The following is a 19,113-nucleotide window of genomic DNA, read 5'->3' as shown; positions in this document are numbered from 1 at the left end:
CCTGTACTCTCCTATGTCGGCATCATTAGATATGCCAGCACAATTGATGATTTTAAAAGTATCATTGACAGAATTAAGAAAGTTGAACTAGTTCACTCACTAACTATATGTACAACACAATAAAATGATATAAGCATCATATTGTTCCTGTACATACCGTCTCTCCCATAAAACCACCATATCGATTTCACCGACAGATGTATTTGGATAACAGTTTGATTTATTACGGAACAGAATGTTAGTCAAATCAGTTTACCTATGACAATGCAGTAGGACTGGTATACTCACCAGTCACGTGATATTTTATATCCCTCTCTAAAGTTCAATGTTACACGTGATACTACTGTGATATGGAAGTGGAATTTAAAAAAAAGCAACAATCACACATTTAACAATAGAAAGATATTGATTATGTTTAAAGTCACCCCCGATATGTGCAAAGCATTTGCAGTGCTATCTGTATTACACAAGTCTGTGCTGCAACAAGAAAAACAACGTTCAGTGTCAATGTCGTCACCCCAAATTCCACAGTGAGGCACACAGGAAGTTGCGCATCTCCTGATGAGAATGTCAAATTTTCCAAATGTTTCATTTCGTTGAACCTGTAAAGGGAAAATATTTCAAAATGTATACATTTAACTGAAAATATACGATAAATCATATCTATTTATTTGTACTGTTGATATAGGATACCCAAGATGTTGGACGCATTAAATGAGTAAGGATTTGCTGTGTTTACGCGGAATTTCCTATTATTTGATCAAACAATAAAGTAAATTAGTCATTGATACATGAAACACACCAATAAAAACAGGGCGCATTTTTTTGGACGCCTCCAAGGATTAACTCATTTATGTATATATTGTATGCATGTTCCATGTACTCTATAACTTGTATTTGTACTTTCACTACATGTAATTTTCTAGTCAGTCTCAAAGGGGGATCACACTTTACCTGACACCTATGTACATGTTTCAGCAGATATTGTTTATTCAGGTGATTCCCCTTAATGGTTTGTTATACATTTTACTTAACAATTTACCTTATGTCATTCAATAAATGACATATTCGACAAAACTGCATTACAGTGTTGGGTTATTTGTTACTGCTTGGACGGATTCTTCTCATAGGAGGCATAAAAACGTTTTGGAAGGATTTCAATTCTTGGGTAATTTTTTTCATTAAATTTGTAAATAATGTAAAAATAAAGGTGGTGTCAAAGGAAAATTTTGTGGTAAATATGGATATTTAACAATATCAAACCATTTACAAATAGTTTTAGAAAATTCTATAACAATTTTTAATATCCAATTCCTTAAATTGGTGAGGTATATAGTATTTTATATTTATTGTTGAACTATCAGTAGAGAAGGATTTCTGGAATAGAATTAAATTATCAGGACTCACGGCAGGTATGACAGGTCGACAGGGGGTGCTTACTCCTCCTAGGCAACTGATCCCACCTCTGGTATGTCCAGGGGTCCGTGTTTGCCCAACTCTCTAATTTGTATTGCTTATAGGAGTTATGAGATTGATCGCTGTTCGTTATCTTCACCTTTATAGGAGTTATGAGATTGATCACTGTTCGTTATCTTCACCTTTATAGGAGTTATGAGATTGATCACTGTTCGTTATCGTCACCTTTATAGGAGTTATGAGATTGATCACTGTTCATTATCTTCACCTTTATAGGAGTTAAGAGATTGATCGCTGTTCGTTATCTTCACCTTTATAGGAGTTATGAGATTGATCGCTGTTCGTTATCTTCACCTTTATAGGAGTTATGAAATTGATCGCTGTTCGTTATCTTCACCTTTATAGGAGTTGTGAGATTGATCGCTGTTCGTTATCTTCACCTTTATAGGAGTTATGCAAATGATCGCTGTTCGTTATCTTCACCTTTATAGGAGTTATGAGATTGATCACTGTTCGTTATCGTCATCTTTATAGGAGTTATGAGATTGATCACTGTTCGTTATCTTCACCTTTCACAAGGAGTACGAACAATCGACAACGAATGCGTATTAGAACTGCAAACTACAAGTTGATAAAAAGAGCTAATACGTCGTTGCTGGAGTCTGAAGGTGAGATTTTTAACCTGTCTTTCTTTGATATCTGTTGCGTTTCTTGCACAATACTCAAACATTGAAATGCCAAAAGAAACCATTTTAGCAACCAATAGACAAACATTAATTTACTAAATTGTTTTCGATTTTGCATCACTTCTAGTTAGACCCCAAGGACTCTCTTCTCTCTACATTGAAAAACGACGGAGAGAGTGATTGTATGATCGCAGTATTGATCAAATGTATACATGTACATGCTGGACCTTGATGTTCTGCTCAAATCAAATGTACGGCTAATGGCGAGTTTAATAAAATGCAACGGTATTAATCATTTCAGCTACATCTCCAAGCAAGGCGGAAATTAATCCGCACTAATCAATTATCCTTCCTATCCCTGGCACGACAGCAAAGTTGGAAGCTTTCGTAAAGCTGCGTCTTTAAAAGAAATTTCTTTTTCAGCTAGACGAAGTCTGCATGAGCAGTTATTAAATATGGGATATAATATGAAAGAGGCGTACTAGAGAGTGGAGCAATTAGGAGGATTGCTGTTGAATCGTGCATATCTCTTTAGCCCTTTTTTCCGAGACAAAGTATGATAACCCTAATTGGGCTTAAATACATCGATATCAATTGAATTTATTTGTATGTAATATAGCTGAATCTTGCCTTCTACTGCAAGCAATATGCATACTCAATGGAAAAAATTAAAGTGTATCATATCTGATTTCATATTGATTTAAAAAAAACTTCAAACAAGTAGAATAGCTATGTTTAAATTCTCTTACCAAGCATACGTTGTGACTAGATTCACATGTGGCCACTCTGGATAAGTTTGGATGTAGTACGCATGTGTCGTATTCCCACGTGGTTGTGCAGTTGTAACATTGTAGTCCAAGGCTTGGGATTAAATTCATCACTGAATAACCATAAATAGAAACAACAATATATCGTACTGTCAATAATCTTTTAAAAAGTTATTTTGTCCCCGAAATCAAAGATCGGAGACATATTTTTGGACTGTCTGTCTGCAACTTTAACGTTGGCAATCTAAATTGGGCAGCATAGTGCATGACGAAGTCAAAAGTCGCGATCTCTATAACTAAAAATAGATATTTGGTTTTCAAACAAATATATACTTAGATAAACAATGGTTACAGTTAAAGGTAAAAATAAATATACAAGTAAGTATCTAAAAGTAAATATGTATAAAGTTAGGTGCAGGTACATTTCAATGTAGTTCAGGAAGAATGAGAAGCACTATAATTTTCTTAACAAATTTGGCCAATGATTTTAAAAAAAATACACATTATTTGTAGCCATTAACTTATTAAACTAATAATGTTGGGGGTTTTACAAAATCTTTTGTTCAGATATATATTTTTCTATCTTAAAAAAGTACATTCCATGACATAATGAAATTGATCACCAATACTATTGCAATCACACATTGTATGCGTATATCCTAAGACTTCGTTCAATATCATTTCATTTATGAGGTCAGAGGTCATGAATCATGGCAGTAACAAACGAAACGCTTGCTCCAGAGTTACTGCTTGCACCTTTGATATTGTTTTATATGTGAGGTGATCCGTAAGCTATAACAAAATCTTTCTTGATTAGTGAATATCGTAAAATTAATTAAAAACCTACTTTCGTTTTCGATAAACTTCCCTGAAATAGCAAAAATGAGAGAACTGTGGCGGGACACGCTTTTGCAGATCGAAGTCAGTTTTCTCTAATTTTTAATGACAACTTCAGATAATACGATATGAAGTAATTCCGTTGTTTATCGATGCTTGGTTTTAATCTTACAGAAAAAATAAGTTTTAATAATTGTTGAATAAAAAATTCCTGTCCGTTTCTTTAATCCGTGATTTTAGTTTTGAATCAGCCTTATGAAAATTTCCATAACGAAGCGCCTAGAACTATGCAACATCATAGACGCTTAGGTCTACAACCAACAAAGGTATTGGTTTTAGAAGCGGGGGGTATTTTACGATCAGACGATAAATGGTTCTATGATAATGAAAAATTGAACTAGTAAATGAATTTTGTTATCTTGGATTATTGTTGAATTTTAATGGAAAATTTTATGTCACACAAAATCAGTTATTACAATGTAAGAAAGCAGTATTTTCACTAAAAAGAAAAATGTTCTAATATGAGCTTGAATTTTACAACATTTGTGTCCTTATTTGATACATATGTAGGAAGCATTGCAAATTACGGGTATGAAGTGTGGGGTGCTTATTCAGCTCCTGATATCGAGAAAGTTCACATGGATTTTTGTAAAAGTATACTGGGTGTGAAAAGTGCTACTCCAAATGTAATGATTTATTGTTATTTGGGTAGATTATCATTGCAATGTGTGAGAAAATGACTAATTTTAAAATATTGGTTAAAGCTTTTTATCAACAAAAAATTGTATCTTGAAATCAGCTTATGACTATATGTGTGATGAAATGAGTAGTAAACAAAACTGTAAAAATTGTGTAGTAAATGTTAAAGATATTTTGTCAAATATTGAATTGATGAACCTATGGTTAAATCAATGTACTTTGAAGCCACAATACATGTTTGCAGTTGCTAAGCAATGTATTTTTGATAATTGTAAACAAACAATACTTTCTGAAGTAAACTCTTCCTCAAAATGTAGAATTTATAAACATTTGATTGACCATTTTACTTTGCAATCCTACTTAACTAAAAGAATTCCTATGCAGTATAAAAAGTTTATATGTCAGTTAAGATTATCGTCTCCCTGGTTAGTTATTGAAACCGGTAGATACAAAAATGTTCCTTTAGAAAGACGTTTATGTCCTTTACGTACCTTAGATGTAGAAGAGGAGTTTCATTTTTTTTTTGTATACCTATTACAGTCATTTAAGAATCAAATTTTTGAAAAAGTATTCTATCAGACCCTCTGTCTTAAGATTAATTCAACTTTTATCGACACAGAATGTAAAAGAATTATGTAACTTGGGTAAATTTATTAAGAATTCCTTTGAAATTATAAGCACCAATGTATAAGCACAATTTCTATTCTTTCTTGACCTTTATATGATTTTAGATTTATTACATTGTATACTATGTCTATAAGCTGTATTTGTTTTATATGATTTTAGATTTATTACATTCTATACTATGTCTATAAGCTGTATTTGTTTTATATGATTTTAGATTTATTACATTCTATACTATGTCTATAAGCTGTATTTGTTTTATATGATTTTAGATTTATTACATTCTATACTATGTCTATAAGCTGTATTTGCTTTATATGATTTTAGATTTATTACATTCTATACTATGTCTATAAGCTGTATTTGTTTTATATGATTTTAGATTTATTACATTCTATACTATGTCTATAAGCTGTATTTGTTTTATATGATTTTAGATTTATTACATTCTATACTATGTCTATAAGCTGTATTTGCTTTTGACTAATAAACAACAACAACTAATCGCACATTCTCGGGCCTTTCCGGCAAGCCGGAAAGTTGCGACTGGTTTACAATATGATCAGCATAAAATCGTGTAGGTGTTCAATGTTAGTTATACTTAAATTAGTTTTGACTAGGTCCATATTTATCATTTTATGAAGATTAATAATTGTATTACTTATACATACATCTCATTTAACGAAGGACACCCCCTCCCGAGACCAACGATCTGACACATCGATAAATTTTTAAATACGAGATTCATTTGACATTTTAAATGTTGTTAATTTTTTTCCTGATTCTACTTTTTGTAGTGATTTATTAACAATTACTGATATGTACAAACACATGGATAAACACAAAAAAGTTTTTATTTTGGTTGAACATAGTTTGTGATGACACAGATCTTGAAAGTAAATAAAAAGTCGAAAACTGTTTATTATCTCAAATATCGAATGGTCCGGGACTGTTCTGAGAAGTTTGCGCCATATAACTTTAAGTTAAACTTTAACTTTAAAGTTAAAACATTTTGACGAAATTAAGTTGTACACTACCAGACAATGTACAAGATATCAGGCCAGTGTTTATAATGTAGCAGTTTTTCTGTTTGTCATTCACATAGTTTGGAGATTATGAACGACCGTTCATTTTGTCTTTGGTAAACTATTCGGCATGATGGATTACGATTGCATTAGTAAAATCATTATCTAATTTGCAATACGGAGAGAGATCATTCATGTTACACAAGGGACATTTAATTTGGAGCTCCAAGTGACTTCCTAATAATCAAGTTTTATTTACTGTATATGATATCAATAAATATAACTAATGCACACAATTATTCAAAAATGTTCTTAAATTAATGGAATTAAAGATGATGTTCATTCAATTGTTTGTTTGTGCTTATATATATATATATATATATATATATATATATATATATATATATATATATCCATACGATGTATTCGTGATGATGATAAACAATACTAGTCATCGCTCATCTATGATATTGTGCAGTTATCCCCCCCACCCCATCTCTATACCAAAATACCAAATATGTTTGTTTTAAATGATCAAAATATAAATGATTGCGCAATGTTACGGACAACACTCCGGAGTACACAACGTGATGTTACGAAAGGCGGGTTGACAATTATCAACAGAATGCTTGATAGCTCTTTTCCATGTTCCTTCCCAATATACTGTATGCGCTTATTAATTCCGGTTAAAACCCCTTTGTTTCAGTTAATGTAGCAAGTTTATCCCTTTGATTCCCATTAATTCTCCTCGAAGACATAATCGTATTATAATCGGTTTGCAACCGTATCCTGGGAAATTATTTCTCTTGACATTTCGCTTTGTTGCAGTGTAGTATTTTCTAAAATTTTGGGGATCAGACATATTGAATTATTTTGTCATCGTTGACTTTCTCCATTTCAGTGACATTTTTGTTTGTAAGTCTGATCCCCTTGTTAGTAGTTTGTTATCTTGTTCGTCATTTGAATAAATGACAATTTTCATACTCAATTTGCCTTATGTTTATATATGATACAGCAAAAACTAACTGCGGTGACCTGTTCAGCATTTTAAGACATAAATGATATTCCGTGGAACTTGGTTTTTGAATATGACAAGTGGACTTTTTATCTACACATAGAGTTGCATAATATTCATATTCATAATATTCATATTCCAACATGATTTTGCAATGAAAAACTTTACAATTAAACTCACACTGGTGGCAGAATGCAACATACATTAACATGATGACTTGTTATATTTGGTATGAAGATCTATAAGGTGGAGGGTACACGTGATATATACGTTACAGCGATTATCAATCACGTTTCGCGAATATACTTGGTCGGGCAGAATCAATTACATGTATGAATAAATATGATTTAACTGCTTATTTTTTTAATATTTTTTTTTTTTTTTTTTTTTTACATTTATCGTGCAGTGTGCTAACAAATTTTCATAACACGCTAACTGATCTATTTGAACGCCATTTTATTGATTGTGAATTTATTTGATTCTTGATTCCAATTATACATTTTCAGTAATTGGATCGACTGTGAAATGTCGTTACAAATAAAGACAAGGCTATTTCCATCCGGGACAGTGTTTTGTTGCCTTTTAGAACATTATCCCTTGGAGAAAATTCCAATAGCATTCATTGATGGCTTATCATTAATTATTCTATGAAATCAGCCTCACCCATCAATCCTTATTCACCGTTTACACCATTACCCGCTGCCTGTAAATGAGCAGTCGTGGATAATAAGGCATATATTCGATATATGTACCGATTTCTTCTGGTTTTAATTACGAATATTTGAGTGAATGAAAGTATTGTATTTCAAACATTTTAAGATGAAATCATTCCAGGGAGAGGGTACAGCTAATGTCTAGTCTATGGAATCATTTTTAAAATTTCAGATTTTGTTCCACTTTACGTCACTTAATTGATTGCCGATTCTTTGATCGGTGGAACTTTTGATAAGCCAACTTGTATATTACATTTTCAAGGAAATAATTATGTTCATCAAAGTTCCTTTAATCATTGTAAAATTCAGAAAATGAGTCACTGCATGTAATTTTGAAACAGAAAAGAAAAATGTTGGCAGCTGTTTTAAAGAATATGCACGGAAGCTCCATAGCGTGTTGAAAGAGTTAAGATTGTGCCTTAAGAAGGTGGTATAGTACATTAACTGATCAGAGGACGGACTACCGGGGCGTAAAGTAGACGAACCTAGCCACATCATGCTGTCCTTGTACTCTGCAATCCGTTGTTGCAAAACAGATTATTTACATTCCATAGAAAAAGACGAAATAGTTCGTGATTCATTAGTAAATCAGACAAGACAAATATAGTGCACAGCTGTTAGCACAATATCATATTCTCCAGTCCTCTCTGACGTATTCATTATTTTTTCACAAATCAAATCTGTAACATGATTAGTATTGGATTTGTAAAAAAAAAAAGGGGGGGGGGAGGGGGTACGCCAGAAAGGACACTCCCATCTTTTGTGTTTGTTGTGTCGCCTGTAAAGCAGGCTTTGTCAACCCCTGTCCGTTTGTCTGTTACAATCTAGAACATTAAAAATGTACCACTTATACGTACGTGTGCAGAGGTCTAAAAACATGCAACCATTAAAGTGTACACGCAAATTAATGAAAAGCTAAAGACGGCATTATTTTGTTGGTGTTAATTAAAAGAATACCACTTCATTTTTAAAATAATATATCAAATAAAATTATAGCATTCGTTATGGCGCCATGTATGGTATACTGTATTCATGATATCGGTCAAAAGAAGATTTGAATTAGTATTAATTAGCAAATTCTTCAAAACATCTGCCGTCGTGTGACTTTTCAGCATTACTTTCCTCTCGGGAGAAGGAATCTTTTGAAAGAAGTAGGAAAATAATATTTTCATATCATCGCTATTTTCAATTAATTTACTGGTGACTGAAGAAACGCTGATTCCACCCCGTAATTATAAACATGATAAAGGATAAGTAGTGCGGCTTTTTATACTTTTCAGTATCAAATTCGCGAGCATAATTGTGATGTTATAAGTATGATAACATTCTGAAACCCTACTCCTGAAGATAAAATATATCTACAAATACATGTAAATTTTCATAATTGTTCAAAATCTAAAAGAAATATAGGCAAATTTCGTGTTTTCTGAAACACCCTAGCCTGTACACTGTACGTAGTGAGTTTTATTAATGTTGAAATACGGATCCATTAAATTTTCAAATAATGAAAAATAACTGTTATTTAATGTGTGTGTGTGAGAGAGAGAGAGAGAGAGAGAGAGAGAGAGAGAGAGAGAGAGAGAGAGAACGTATCACCCGGATTTTTTTTATTCACTATGTATCTTTTAGGTAATCTCGAAAACAAATTTACGTTGGTCTGCTATGGGGAACTTGAAATTTGACATACTGTGGTTTCATCAATATCCGTTGTATAACTATTTATGTGAATTTCAATAATATGTTGCACCACGAAATGAAATATGTATCGAACTATGTAGCCTACATTATAATGCATTCTAAAGACTGTAAGTATCCCAGAAACTGTCCATTGGAATAAAACCACAGAAATTGATGTTCTCAAATATTAATAAAACCACAGTATACTGCTGAATAAAAAGTTAACCGTATTTTACTTACAAGTTACCAGAATGTACAGAATAACATCCGAAAACAACCCGGAAGAGAAAACCATGTTGAACAAAATCCATTTCAAAACAAATTAGGAGGAGGAAGGATGTCTCATCACCATTGACCAAGACTTTCGTGAGGCCATTAGCAAACATTCATAGTAATCCATCACCTGCACATCGATTCTTATGGAATATTTCTGGATTTACTTAACACTATGGAATCCAGTTTCGTAGTGACAAGACTCGTTAAGTGGCAAATCTAGTAGTGGCCGCAGTGGAAACGGTGTCAGGCGTTATTGATCCCGAGAAGGTAACCGGAAGCTGAGCAATGAACATCGACAGTATTTTTTTCTCTTTGATCGTCGAAGTTTTCGGGGAAGAAATTTGCTTCATCACTGCTGCTTTTGCAATGCTTGTCGATCAGTCATGGGCATAAATATAATAAGTGCGATAAAATGATCAGCATACCACATAAAGCATACGAATTTTTGGTGACTCGGCTAAATTTCACACATAAATCGAGTTCCAAAAACACATCTACAAATACCACAGACAATAAACACAGTCCTGTTTGTATACGGAGTTGCAATACGGTATTGTAAATTTCCGGAAAATAAATCTTTTGCGAACTTGACCCGTTTCACAATGTTCAGTGATTTATAGGACTAACTTTATTTTACTTTGATAGAATCTTTTAACTGTAAAAACGTAACAAAAAATCATTTCATCGAGCTACTGGTCTCTGCTGATATGGTCGTTACATGTTCTATATTCAATTCAATGTTTTCATCCCATCAACGTTCACAACATTAACAATAAGGTCAAAAATTGTATTTTAATATGTGAAAACTGGTACCATGAACATGTAGATATCAAAAAGTAGCATAGAAAAAAATAATTGCAGCTTTTAATCTGATTTAATCTGTCACTGAGCTGAATGGGAGAATCTCTTATGGCAGCTGATGACGTGCTTGTGGCAATTCATTATCGCAGAGGAAGTACGGACCGCTAAAGCAGAGCGTCCCGTGATACATTTTATTAAAAAAAAATTATTCCGATTAGAAAAAGTAATGTTAAGGTCAATATCTATTTTTCATCGATATGAAGAATTCTTTGGATTGTTTTCGGAAATAGATTTAATTTCATATTGAAGTTGATTACTTATCACAACCAGGAAGTCTTAATTAAAACATGTTAGCTCTAAAACAGACCTGGTAATATACCCTTGAAAGTGTGTGTGTGTGTGTGTGTGTGTGTGTGTGGAAACAAGATACAATACAAGTGAATTATACCTAAAATATCACTAAGAAAGGTATGATTGAGAAACGCCGCGTATGGCCATAAAACAGTGCTGAACATGCAGGAAGGTTCAGCATAAGCAACCACAGACACGGGAATTGTTATTTGATTTCCATACCGAGTAAAAAATTCTGTAAATATTCCTCGGGCATTTTCTGTACGATTTTGCGTGTTCTGTATAAATAAACTGCTTTTAGTTGGTAATTGGCCTGATTTTGGTCCGATAAAGTCACGCAATAGGGAATCATTCCGTAGAATTGTTATGAAATATTGAGACTGTCGGACGACAATTGTCATGATATATAAATAATTAAAATCTATGTGAATGTTGTAAATTAAACCACCGTATATTATGAAAGCTTATTCGGGTCAAATAACGAGAGAGAGAGAGAGAGAGAGAGAGAGAGAGAGAGAGAGAGAGAGAGAGAGAGTTAAACCACCGTATAATATGAAAGCTTATTCGGGTCAAATAACGAGAGAGGAAAGGAGAGGAGATTAATCTGTGGCCACGAATTAACAAGTTGTGACCACAAATTAGTAAATCGTGACCACGAATTATTATATCGAGGCAACGAATTAGTAAACCCCTGTCACGATTTAACAAGTCGTGGCCCCGAATTAGTAAATTCACATTTGAGTTATGACCACGATTTTATATGAAGTAACAAGACATTTTATATTTTGTTAATGAAATGTAAATCACAAGCACCTGACGTGTGGATAACGTGTATAGATCTTTTATACATACCCCCGCCCCCTCTTATATACATACCCGCCCCCTTTTATATACATACCCCCACCCCCCTCTTATATACATACCCCCACCCCCTCTTATATACATACCCCCACCCCCCTCTTTCTAGACCCAATGGAATTTTCTATATAGAACCAATCATTCATCCAAATGATGTGATTTGACCCAATGATAGATTGTATTGGCAAACTAGATCGTTATAACGACCATAGAATTTGCGAAATGCTAACTTTCAACGAGACTGTTGGAACCCCTGCACCATCAACTTGTTTGTCAGTAGCCTGCTTCGATTTAAAAAAAACAACAACCCCAAACCCTGACCATGAGCAGAACAAGCGCTTGCGTATCGAATCATTTGAGAGATATAAACACCATATGCAGGTGATAATGGAATATTGCTATATAGATATGGGAAGCTGACAATGGAGAAGCTGAAATCATCCCATTTATCATAAAGTTGAATTGTTAGTTTGCCGTTAATATCTAATGTTCAATAAAATATTTAAGTATGAAGCAGAAGTAGACGATTCACCGGGATATATCGAATCGACATATGAATGAAAATTATCATTGTTAATAGATAATATTATTACGTCGTCGATATATCTAAATATCGAATTGAAGGCCACAGCAAGAGATTTTTTCTTCTCACGTAGCAGTTTTTTAATAATCTCTGCTTCACAGGAATATAAAAACAGGTCAGCTAACAAAGGGGCACAGTTCGTGCCCATGGGAATTACAACATACTGTTGGACTACCTGATCATCAAAGACAACGAAGATATTGTCATTGAGGAACTCCAGCTATTTCTTTTATTTCAACTTCAGAATACTTGTGCGTGCAATCAGAGTGGCGTTTAACAAATTAATTTTTTGGATGACTGATCCATTTTTGTTTAAGAAGCAACCGTCTATGATTTCAAAAAGTCTAGTCTATAATTTGTCGTGAGGAATGGTCGTGTTGAAAAGTCATACGTTTTGATGTTGTTGATTTGAGAAATTTTTGCGATTGCAAGTTTACAAGAAGTTCTTTGACATTTTTTTAGAATCCATATTTGATTTATACCACTTCTGGCATATGTAGTCGCACAGCACGTTTGAAGTTTCTCCTTCACAGCTATTAATGTTTTCGGAGGAGCAAAGATAGGGGCTTGGTAGAGCACTTACTGGATCCAGCAATGTATCTTTGTTTGTAAGGGGTTTTATGTAGTTTAGGAATCCAGTATAGGTACGGTAACTCATATTCATTCGATCCATTGACTGGGATATTAAAGGTGTCTAAAACTGAAGCATGGTTTTGAGGAATTTCGTCCTTTGAAAGGGCAGTTAGAGTAGAAGTACTATTACCAAAAGTGGAATTGATGCCAAATTCGTTTAAAATACAGTTGTAATAATGAGCCTTACAAGCAAAGACAATGTTGTTACAGATTTTGTCAACTGGAACCAAAACATATTCCTCGTGTAACCTATCTAATTCTTTTATCACTTCTGGTTTACTAAACACAGAAGGATAGATAGTACGTACTTTTGTTTTAATATGTCTAATGCGAGTTTTTAATATTCCTCTTATACTTTTAATCCATTCTGACAAGTTCTTTTCCATATTCAGCCCATCGTCTGACATAATCCTCGACAGAATTCATAATAGAGATGTAGTTCTGTCGCCAACTGAAATACCAGGGTTCTCTGTATTTAGGACCTTTTAAAATAAGTGATTTGAGGTCCTCATTCTAGTATTTCAACATCACCAGATATAACATGTCCAGCTGGACTATAGTTGAAAGAAGACGAAGAACAAAAACAAGTAGGTGGATTAAGTTTAAGATGGGTCTATACCTAGGCACTGCAAAGTTTGTTTATAATCAAAAAGTTTGGATGCAATAGTAGAAGTATAGCTGTAGAAAATACTGGGTGTAGACTTGAATTTGAAATAAGTTGGAATACAAGACTGAACGTTTATATGACGAAGAATGTTGTTTATGTTGACGGCATCTATTCTTTTGTTTGTAAATTTGAGCTTTAGGAACTGGCGGCATTATTTAGAAGGATAATCATCCATGACCCGTGGTGGTATAAAGAGCCTGTGATTGGCAATATCCATAATCATAGAGGTTAGTCTATATTCAGGTGTTGAAAAATCCAAGTATAGACTAGCTGTGGCTTCTTGAAATAACGTACGAATATGTAAAACTCTCAATGGAACAGAGCAAAGTTTTGTGCGAATATGATGTGGACCTGTTGACATAAGGTGAAAGTGACATCATTTGTACTTGGTGTTTTATATGAACGATGTCCATGACTGCGTTTCTGTCCTTGAATATTGAGAAAGAGTCCCATCACATTCACGTTATTTCCTTGTGGACTAGTCAAATTCCCCACATCATATACATTATCATTGCATCCATATGGAAATGCAGAAAACGATCGGATATATATCTGCTAGTGGTTCTGCGATACAGCGGAACATATCTGTTCTCTATGGAATTTTATGTTTCCTATAATATAATATTGGACAGACATATACAAAACAGCATTGAATGTATATTAAAACCACAATGTTATAGACCGAGAAGCTAAAAAAAAAAAACCACCACTGGTCTTTTCCAATATAATCTATTGTGCCCACGACCGTATTTGTACGTTAGTTAGCCTGGTGGTGAATTAGACTGGATTTAATTACATTCTCAATGTATTCCTTCTTCATTAAACATATTCATGAACTCGGTGTTGCAATCGGGAATATGTTCGATGGAAGTCGCTACATACGTCCAGTCTTTCATTAGTCTAGAGAATTTTCTAAAACAACCCGAAACAAACCCGAGACTGAATCCGCAATCAAGAAAACGTTACTACCGTATTTCTAAAATCAATATACGGTGATATATCAGATCCTTTTCAGAGTTTTCTTAAATTATATACATTTTTGGTCTAATCAATATATGTCAAATATGCCTTTCTATGTACTAGTCATAAGATATCAGATGACACATCTTTTGTTCCCAGGTACAAATTTGAGGGTATACACTTTGCAGTATATTATTCTGTACTTCACATATATGTAACTTGGACTACTTTTCATTTTCTTACTTACATGTATCATATACGTAAAGGCAGGAAGGGGTAGACATACATTCTTCATATTGGTAAATTGGGCTTATGTGCTAGCGCCAAAGACATTGGTACTAGGGTAGGGAGTCACACCAGCGGAAATATCAATTTATGAAAGTGACCGTTGTCCTCACCTTTATGAAATAATTCTACTCTTTGTAATAATGAAAGAAATGAGCGATTAAGGTGAGATTACGGTAGGAAGCTGGTCTCAAAAGACTACAAAATTATTCTTATTTTATTCACACTTCTTGTCATTGCAATGAAATGACGAACAATGGGTGACCCCCCCCTCCCCACCCCCACCCCCAAGTACCGTGTATCAAGAATTATCACATGAATATTTTTTTTTACTAAACTACTTTGTTGCAATTAAAACTACATAAAATCGATGGCATGTAAATGTCATTTAAATGTTTGTCACTGGAAATATTTTCACAAGTAGAGATGAAGCCCAGATATTTTCTTTCATTAATTTGTTATTCAGTTTCCCAGCGAGCATGCTCCTCGATAGAATTTAAAAGTCCTAAAGTTAGAAAATACCAAATGCGGCCTTGTCAATCATAGAAAATCAAAATTCAATACTGATTATCTTCATTTTGGCCAATATTTTATGCCTGTAGTTTTGAAATCAGTATTTCGTTGAGGAATCCTCACAAGCAGAATTGTAAATGCTAAAACCGGGTACGGTATCTCAGATCCGTCCATTTTCAGTCAATATTGCCAAATTCATATGGGTGCCATGTCTTACATTGAAAAAAAAATATATCAATTTAATCATATTTTATTGAGAAACTCAATAGGATCGGGCAACAGGCATAACTTATGTAGGCCCTTTCCCAAATACAAAGGTCAAGTACAAAGATATGATTGATAACAGGATTATTTGAAGATGTGACAATATTGTAATGAGGTTTACATGAAAGTAGTTAATGCGAGTTTTGCTGAATTTTGCTATGAAATGATTTTTATAGATCAACATGTTCTACACATGCACACATACATTTACAAAACTCTCCACCTACATGCACAAACATACATGTTATATGTATACATACATGTATAATATAGATCAATATCAATGTTGATCAATCCAGCGCGTTGGAAGGAAGGGAAACAAGGTACAAAAAATAACATTATATCTAATCTGAAAAATATTATGAAATGGACCAGCGTTTTAATGTAAATTGAAATGACTATTTTTTTTATTTTGGAGCGATCAGTAGAGCCATACGTTATTTTGCATTTCTAGGATTTTGATAGCGTTCCATGATATTCCGGATTGTATTTCTAAGTTCATTTTTTCTTTAAGTAAACCAATAGCCAAAATTATGGACTGAAAATAAAATAATATCCCTAGATAATTTTCTGGATCCGCCCCTGATGAATGGATTCCTACTGTCAGTTTGCAAAACTTGCCACCCCCACATGTAGGTATCGATATGTTTGTTAATTTCAATAGTCCATGATTTCTTATCATATAGATATCACATTCTTTCTCAACAATGTATATCTAATCGTTTTACTAAATACTCAATTGATATTGAAATACACGGACGCGGTTTCCAGTAAACATGACCTTAAGCAAAAAACAATATTATCAACAGATAATTCAATTTATGCCGCTTTGAGAAATTTGTAAATTTTTACACCGTCGGATAGTAACGGATTTTTGAGCCAATCAAATTCTTTGTTTAGATAACGTCATATTTCCAAGCATCCTTTTCCAAACTTTCCAAAGCCTGTTATTGTGCTGTGAAAATAAAATCCACCACCCACCCTTTGTCAATACTGTTTCTTTTATATAGAGTTGCATATTGTTACTATCAAGGTTTGCAGGTTTGATTTTGTTTTATTTGCAATCTAATCTGGTGGTATCTTGCAAGGCGCAATTTTTTGGACGCCTCCAAGGATTAACTCATTTATGTATATATTGTATGCATGATCCATGTACTCTATAACTTGTATTTGTACTTTCACTACATGTAATTTTCTAGTCAGTCTCAAAGGGGGATCACACTTTACCTGACACCTATGTACATGTTTCAGCAGATATTGTTTATTCAGGTGATCCCCCTTAATGGTTTGTTATACATTTTACTTAACAATTTACCTTATGTCATTCAATAAATGACATATTCGACAAAACTGCATTACAGTGTTGGGTTATTTTTCACTGCTTGGACGGATTCTTCTCATAGGAGGCAAAAATATTTGTATGTATATGTAATCCCACGTACACAGTAATGTTTGACATTTGCGAGAAAAACTGGTTTTGGACGCAAGTAACATTTGGACAAGAATACAAATATCTGTGTTGATTGTACCTTTTGATAAAGAAATCAGTGGGAACCGGGGGGTATGTTATAATAGCCGGGTTTGTTACTATAATATTTTCCCCGGTTCCCACTTATTTGCTGTCACGGAAGCCATTTCAAACACACACACCCCCTCCCACATACATTTTATAAACACGGGTTGGGATGTGCTGTGGACGGAAATGAAATTAACGTGTTGACTATTATTATAGCATACCGTACTCTGGATGTATCAAGCAACAGTAAACCAGAAACATGCTTGTATTGTTACGAAATATCTAATTACAATTAAGCAACATTGCTTAACCCTGTAAATTGTTTTTAATTAGTTAAAGGATATAAATGTATTTTTATTTTAGTCGATACTATTTCATTGTATTATTTTGATAATCAGTAACATGTAGGGGTATATACATGTGTCGTACAGTTTGTATTTAAAAGAAAGAATGATATCGAAAAGTGAAAATTTCAATTCGACACACATAAAAACCATTATGGGTTCTTTCATCTTAAAATTGCTATAGAAACAAGAGCCCCATGGGCCACATCGCTCACCTGAATTACCTTGGCCCATATCTGAAGACTTTCCATACATATTTGTATGTAAAACCCTAGTCCGTATTGTGGCCCAAACCTACCCCTGGAGGCCATGATTTTTACAAACTTGAATCTGCACTATATCAGGAAGCTTTCATGTAAATCTCAGCTCTTCCCGCTCATTGGTTCTTGAGAAGATGATATTTGAAGATTTTCTCTATTTATTCTCAAGTAAAACTTTGATCCCCTATTGTGGCCCCAATCTACCCCCGGAGGCCATGATTTGAACAAACTTGAATCTGCAGTATGTCAGGAAGCTTTCATGTAAATCACAGCTCTTCTGGCTCATTGGCTCTTGAGAAGAAGAGTTTTAAAGATTTTCTCTATGTATTTCTATGTAAAACTTTGATCTACTATTGTGGCCCCAATCTACCCCCGGGGACCATGATTTGAACAAACTTGAATCTGTACTATATCAGGAAGCTTTCATATAAATTTCAGCTTTTCTGACTCATTGGTTCTCAAGAAGATTTTCCCTATATATTTCTATGTAAAATTTTGATCCCCTATTGTAGACCCAACCTACCCCCGGGGGCCATGATTAGAACAAACTTGAATCTGCATTATGTCAAGAAGCTTTAATGAAAATTTCAGCTCCTCTGGCCCAGTGGTACTTGAGAAGATTTTTCAATGACCCCACCCTATTTTTGCATTTTTGTGATTATCTCCCCTTGGATTGGGGACATGGCCCTTTATTTGAACAAACTTGAAAACCCTTTACCCAATGATGCTTTAGGCCAAGTTTGGTTATAATTGGCCCAGTGGTTCTTAAGAAGAAGATGAAAATGTGAAAAGTTTACGACGACGCCGACAGACAACGGACAGAAAAGCTCATATGAGCTTTGGCTCAGGTGAGCTAAAAACATTTGAATTTCGTTTGTGGTATGCAACTAAAATCATATATGTATTACTTCAATCATGTAAATTTTAAAACATTAAGTATGTGTTTTTTACGAAAAGGTTTTTCCCATAAATACATGGAGAACTTTAAACGAGACTGTTGAAACCTGTGAAACATCAACTTGTTGGTCAGTAGCCTGGCTCGATCTAAAAACTGATCATACGCAGAAAATGTTCTTGCGTATCGAATCAGTTGAGAGATATAAACATCATATGCAGGGGACAATGGAAAATTGCTACATAAAAATGGGAAGTTGACAATGGTTCTCAGAAGCTGAAATCATCCCGTTTGTCATAAAGTTGAGTTGTTAGTTTGCCGTTAATATTCATTTTCAATAAAATATTCAAATACGAAGCAGTGGAGAATCCCATGGTGTCTTTTAATTTGAGTTTACAGGGATATATCGAATCGACATATGAATGAAAATGATTATTATTAAAAGGTA

The 19,113-nt window shown here is 33.8% G+C and overlaps 1 protein-coding gene across 1 annotated transcript; it reads right to left on the bottom strand.

The window, feature by feature from the left end:
* Positions 1-202: 202 nt before the first annotated feature.
* LOC125670420 (prostate stem cell antigen-like) lies at positions 203-10,066 on the bottom strand. Its single transcript, XM_048905572.2, has 3 exons — positions 9,700-10,066; positions 2,852-2,982; positions 203-602 (listed from the first exon to the last, which is right to left on the bottom strand). The coding sequence occupies exons 1-3, from the start codon at positions 9,752-9,754 to the stop codon at positions 381-383; spliced, it is 408 nt and encodes a 135-aa protein (XP_048761529.1). The 5' UTR covers positions 9,755-10,066; the 3' UTR covers positions 203-380.
* Between the last annotated feature and the right edge of the window lie 9,047 nt (positions 10,067-19,113).

The sequence above is a fragment of the Ostrea edulis genome, chromosome 4, assembly GCF_947568905.1.
Source record: "Ostrea edulis chromosome 4, xbOstEdul1.1, whole genome shotgun sequence".
NCBI classification, from domain to species: domain Eukaryota; kingdom Metazoa; phylum Mollusca; class Bivalvia; order Ostreida; family Ostreidae; genus Ostrea; species Ostrea edulis.
This window is presented reverse-complemented; position numbering and strand designations above follow the sequence as displayed.

Coding starts and splice junctions, on each gene's coding strand:
- LOC125670420 (XM_048905572.2), bottom strand. CDS start 9,754: ATGGTTTTCTCTTCCGGGTTGTTTTCGGATGTTATTCTGTACATTCTG. Junction 2,983..9,699: donor TCTGTACATTCTGGTAACTT/GTAAGTAAAATA, acceptor ATGGTTATTCAG/TGATGAATTTAATCCCAAGC. Junction 603..2,851: donor CTAGTCACAACGTATGCTTG/GTAAGAGAATTT, acceptor TTCCCTTTACAG/GTTCAACGAAATGAAACATT.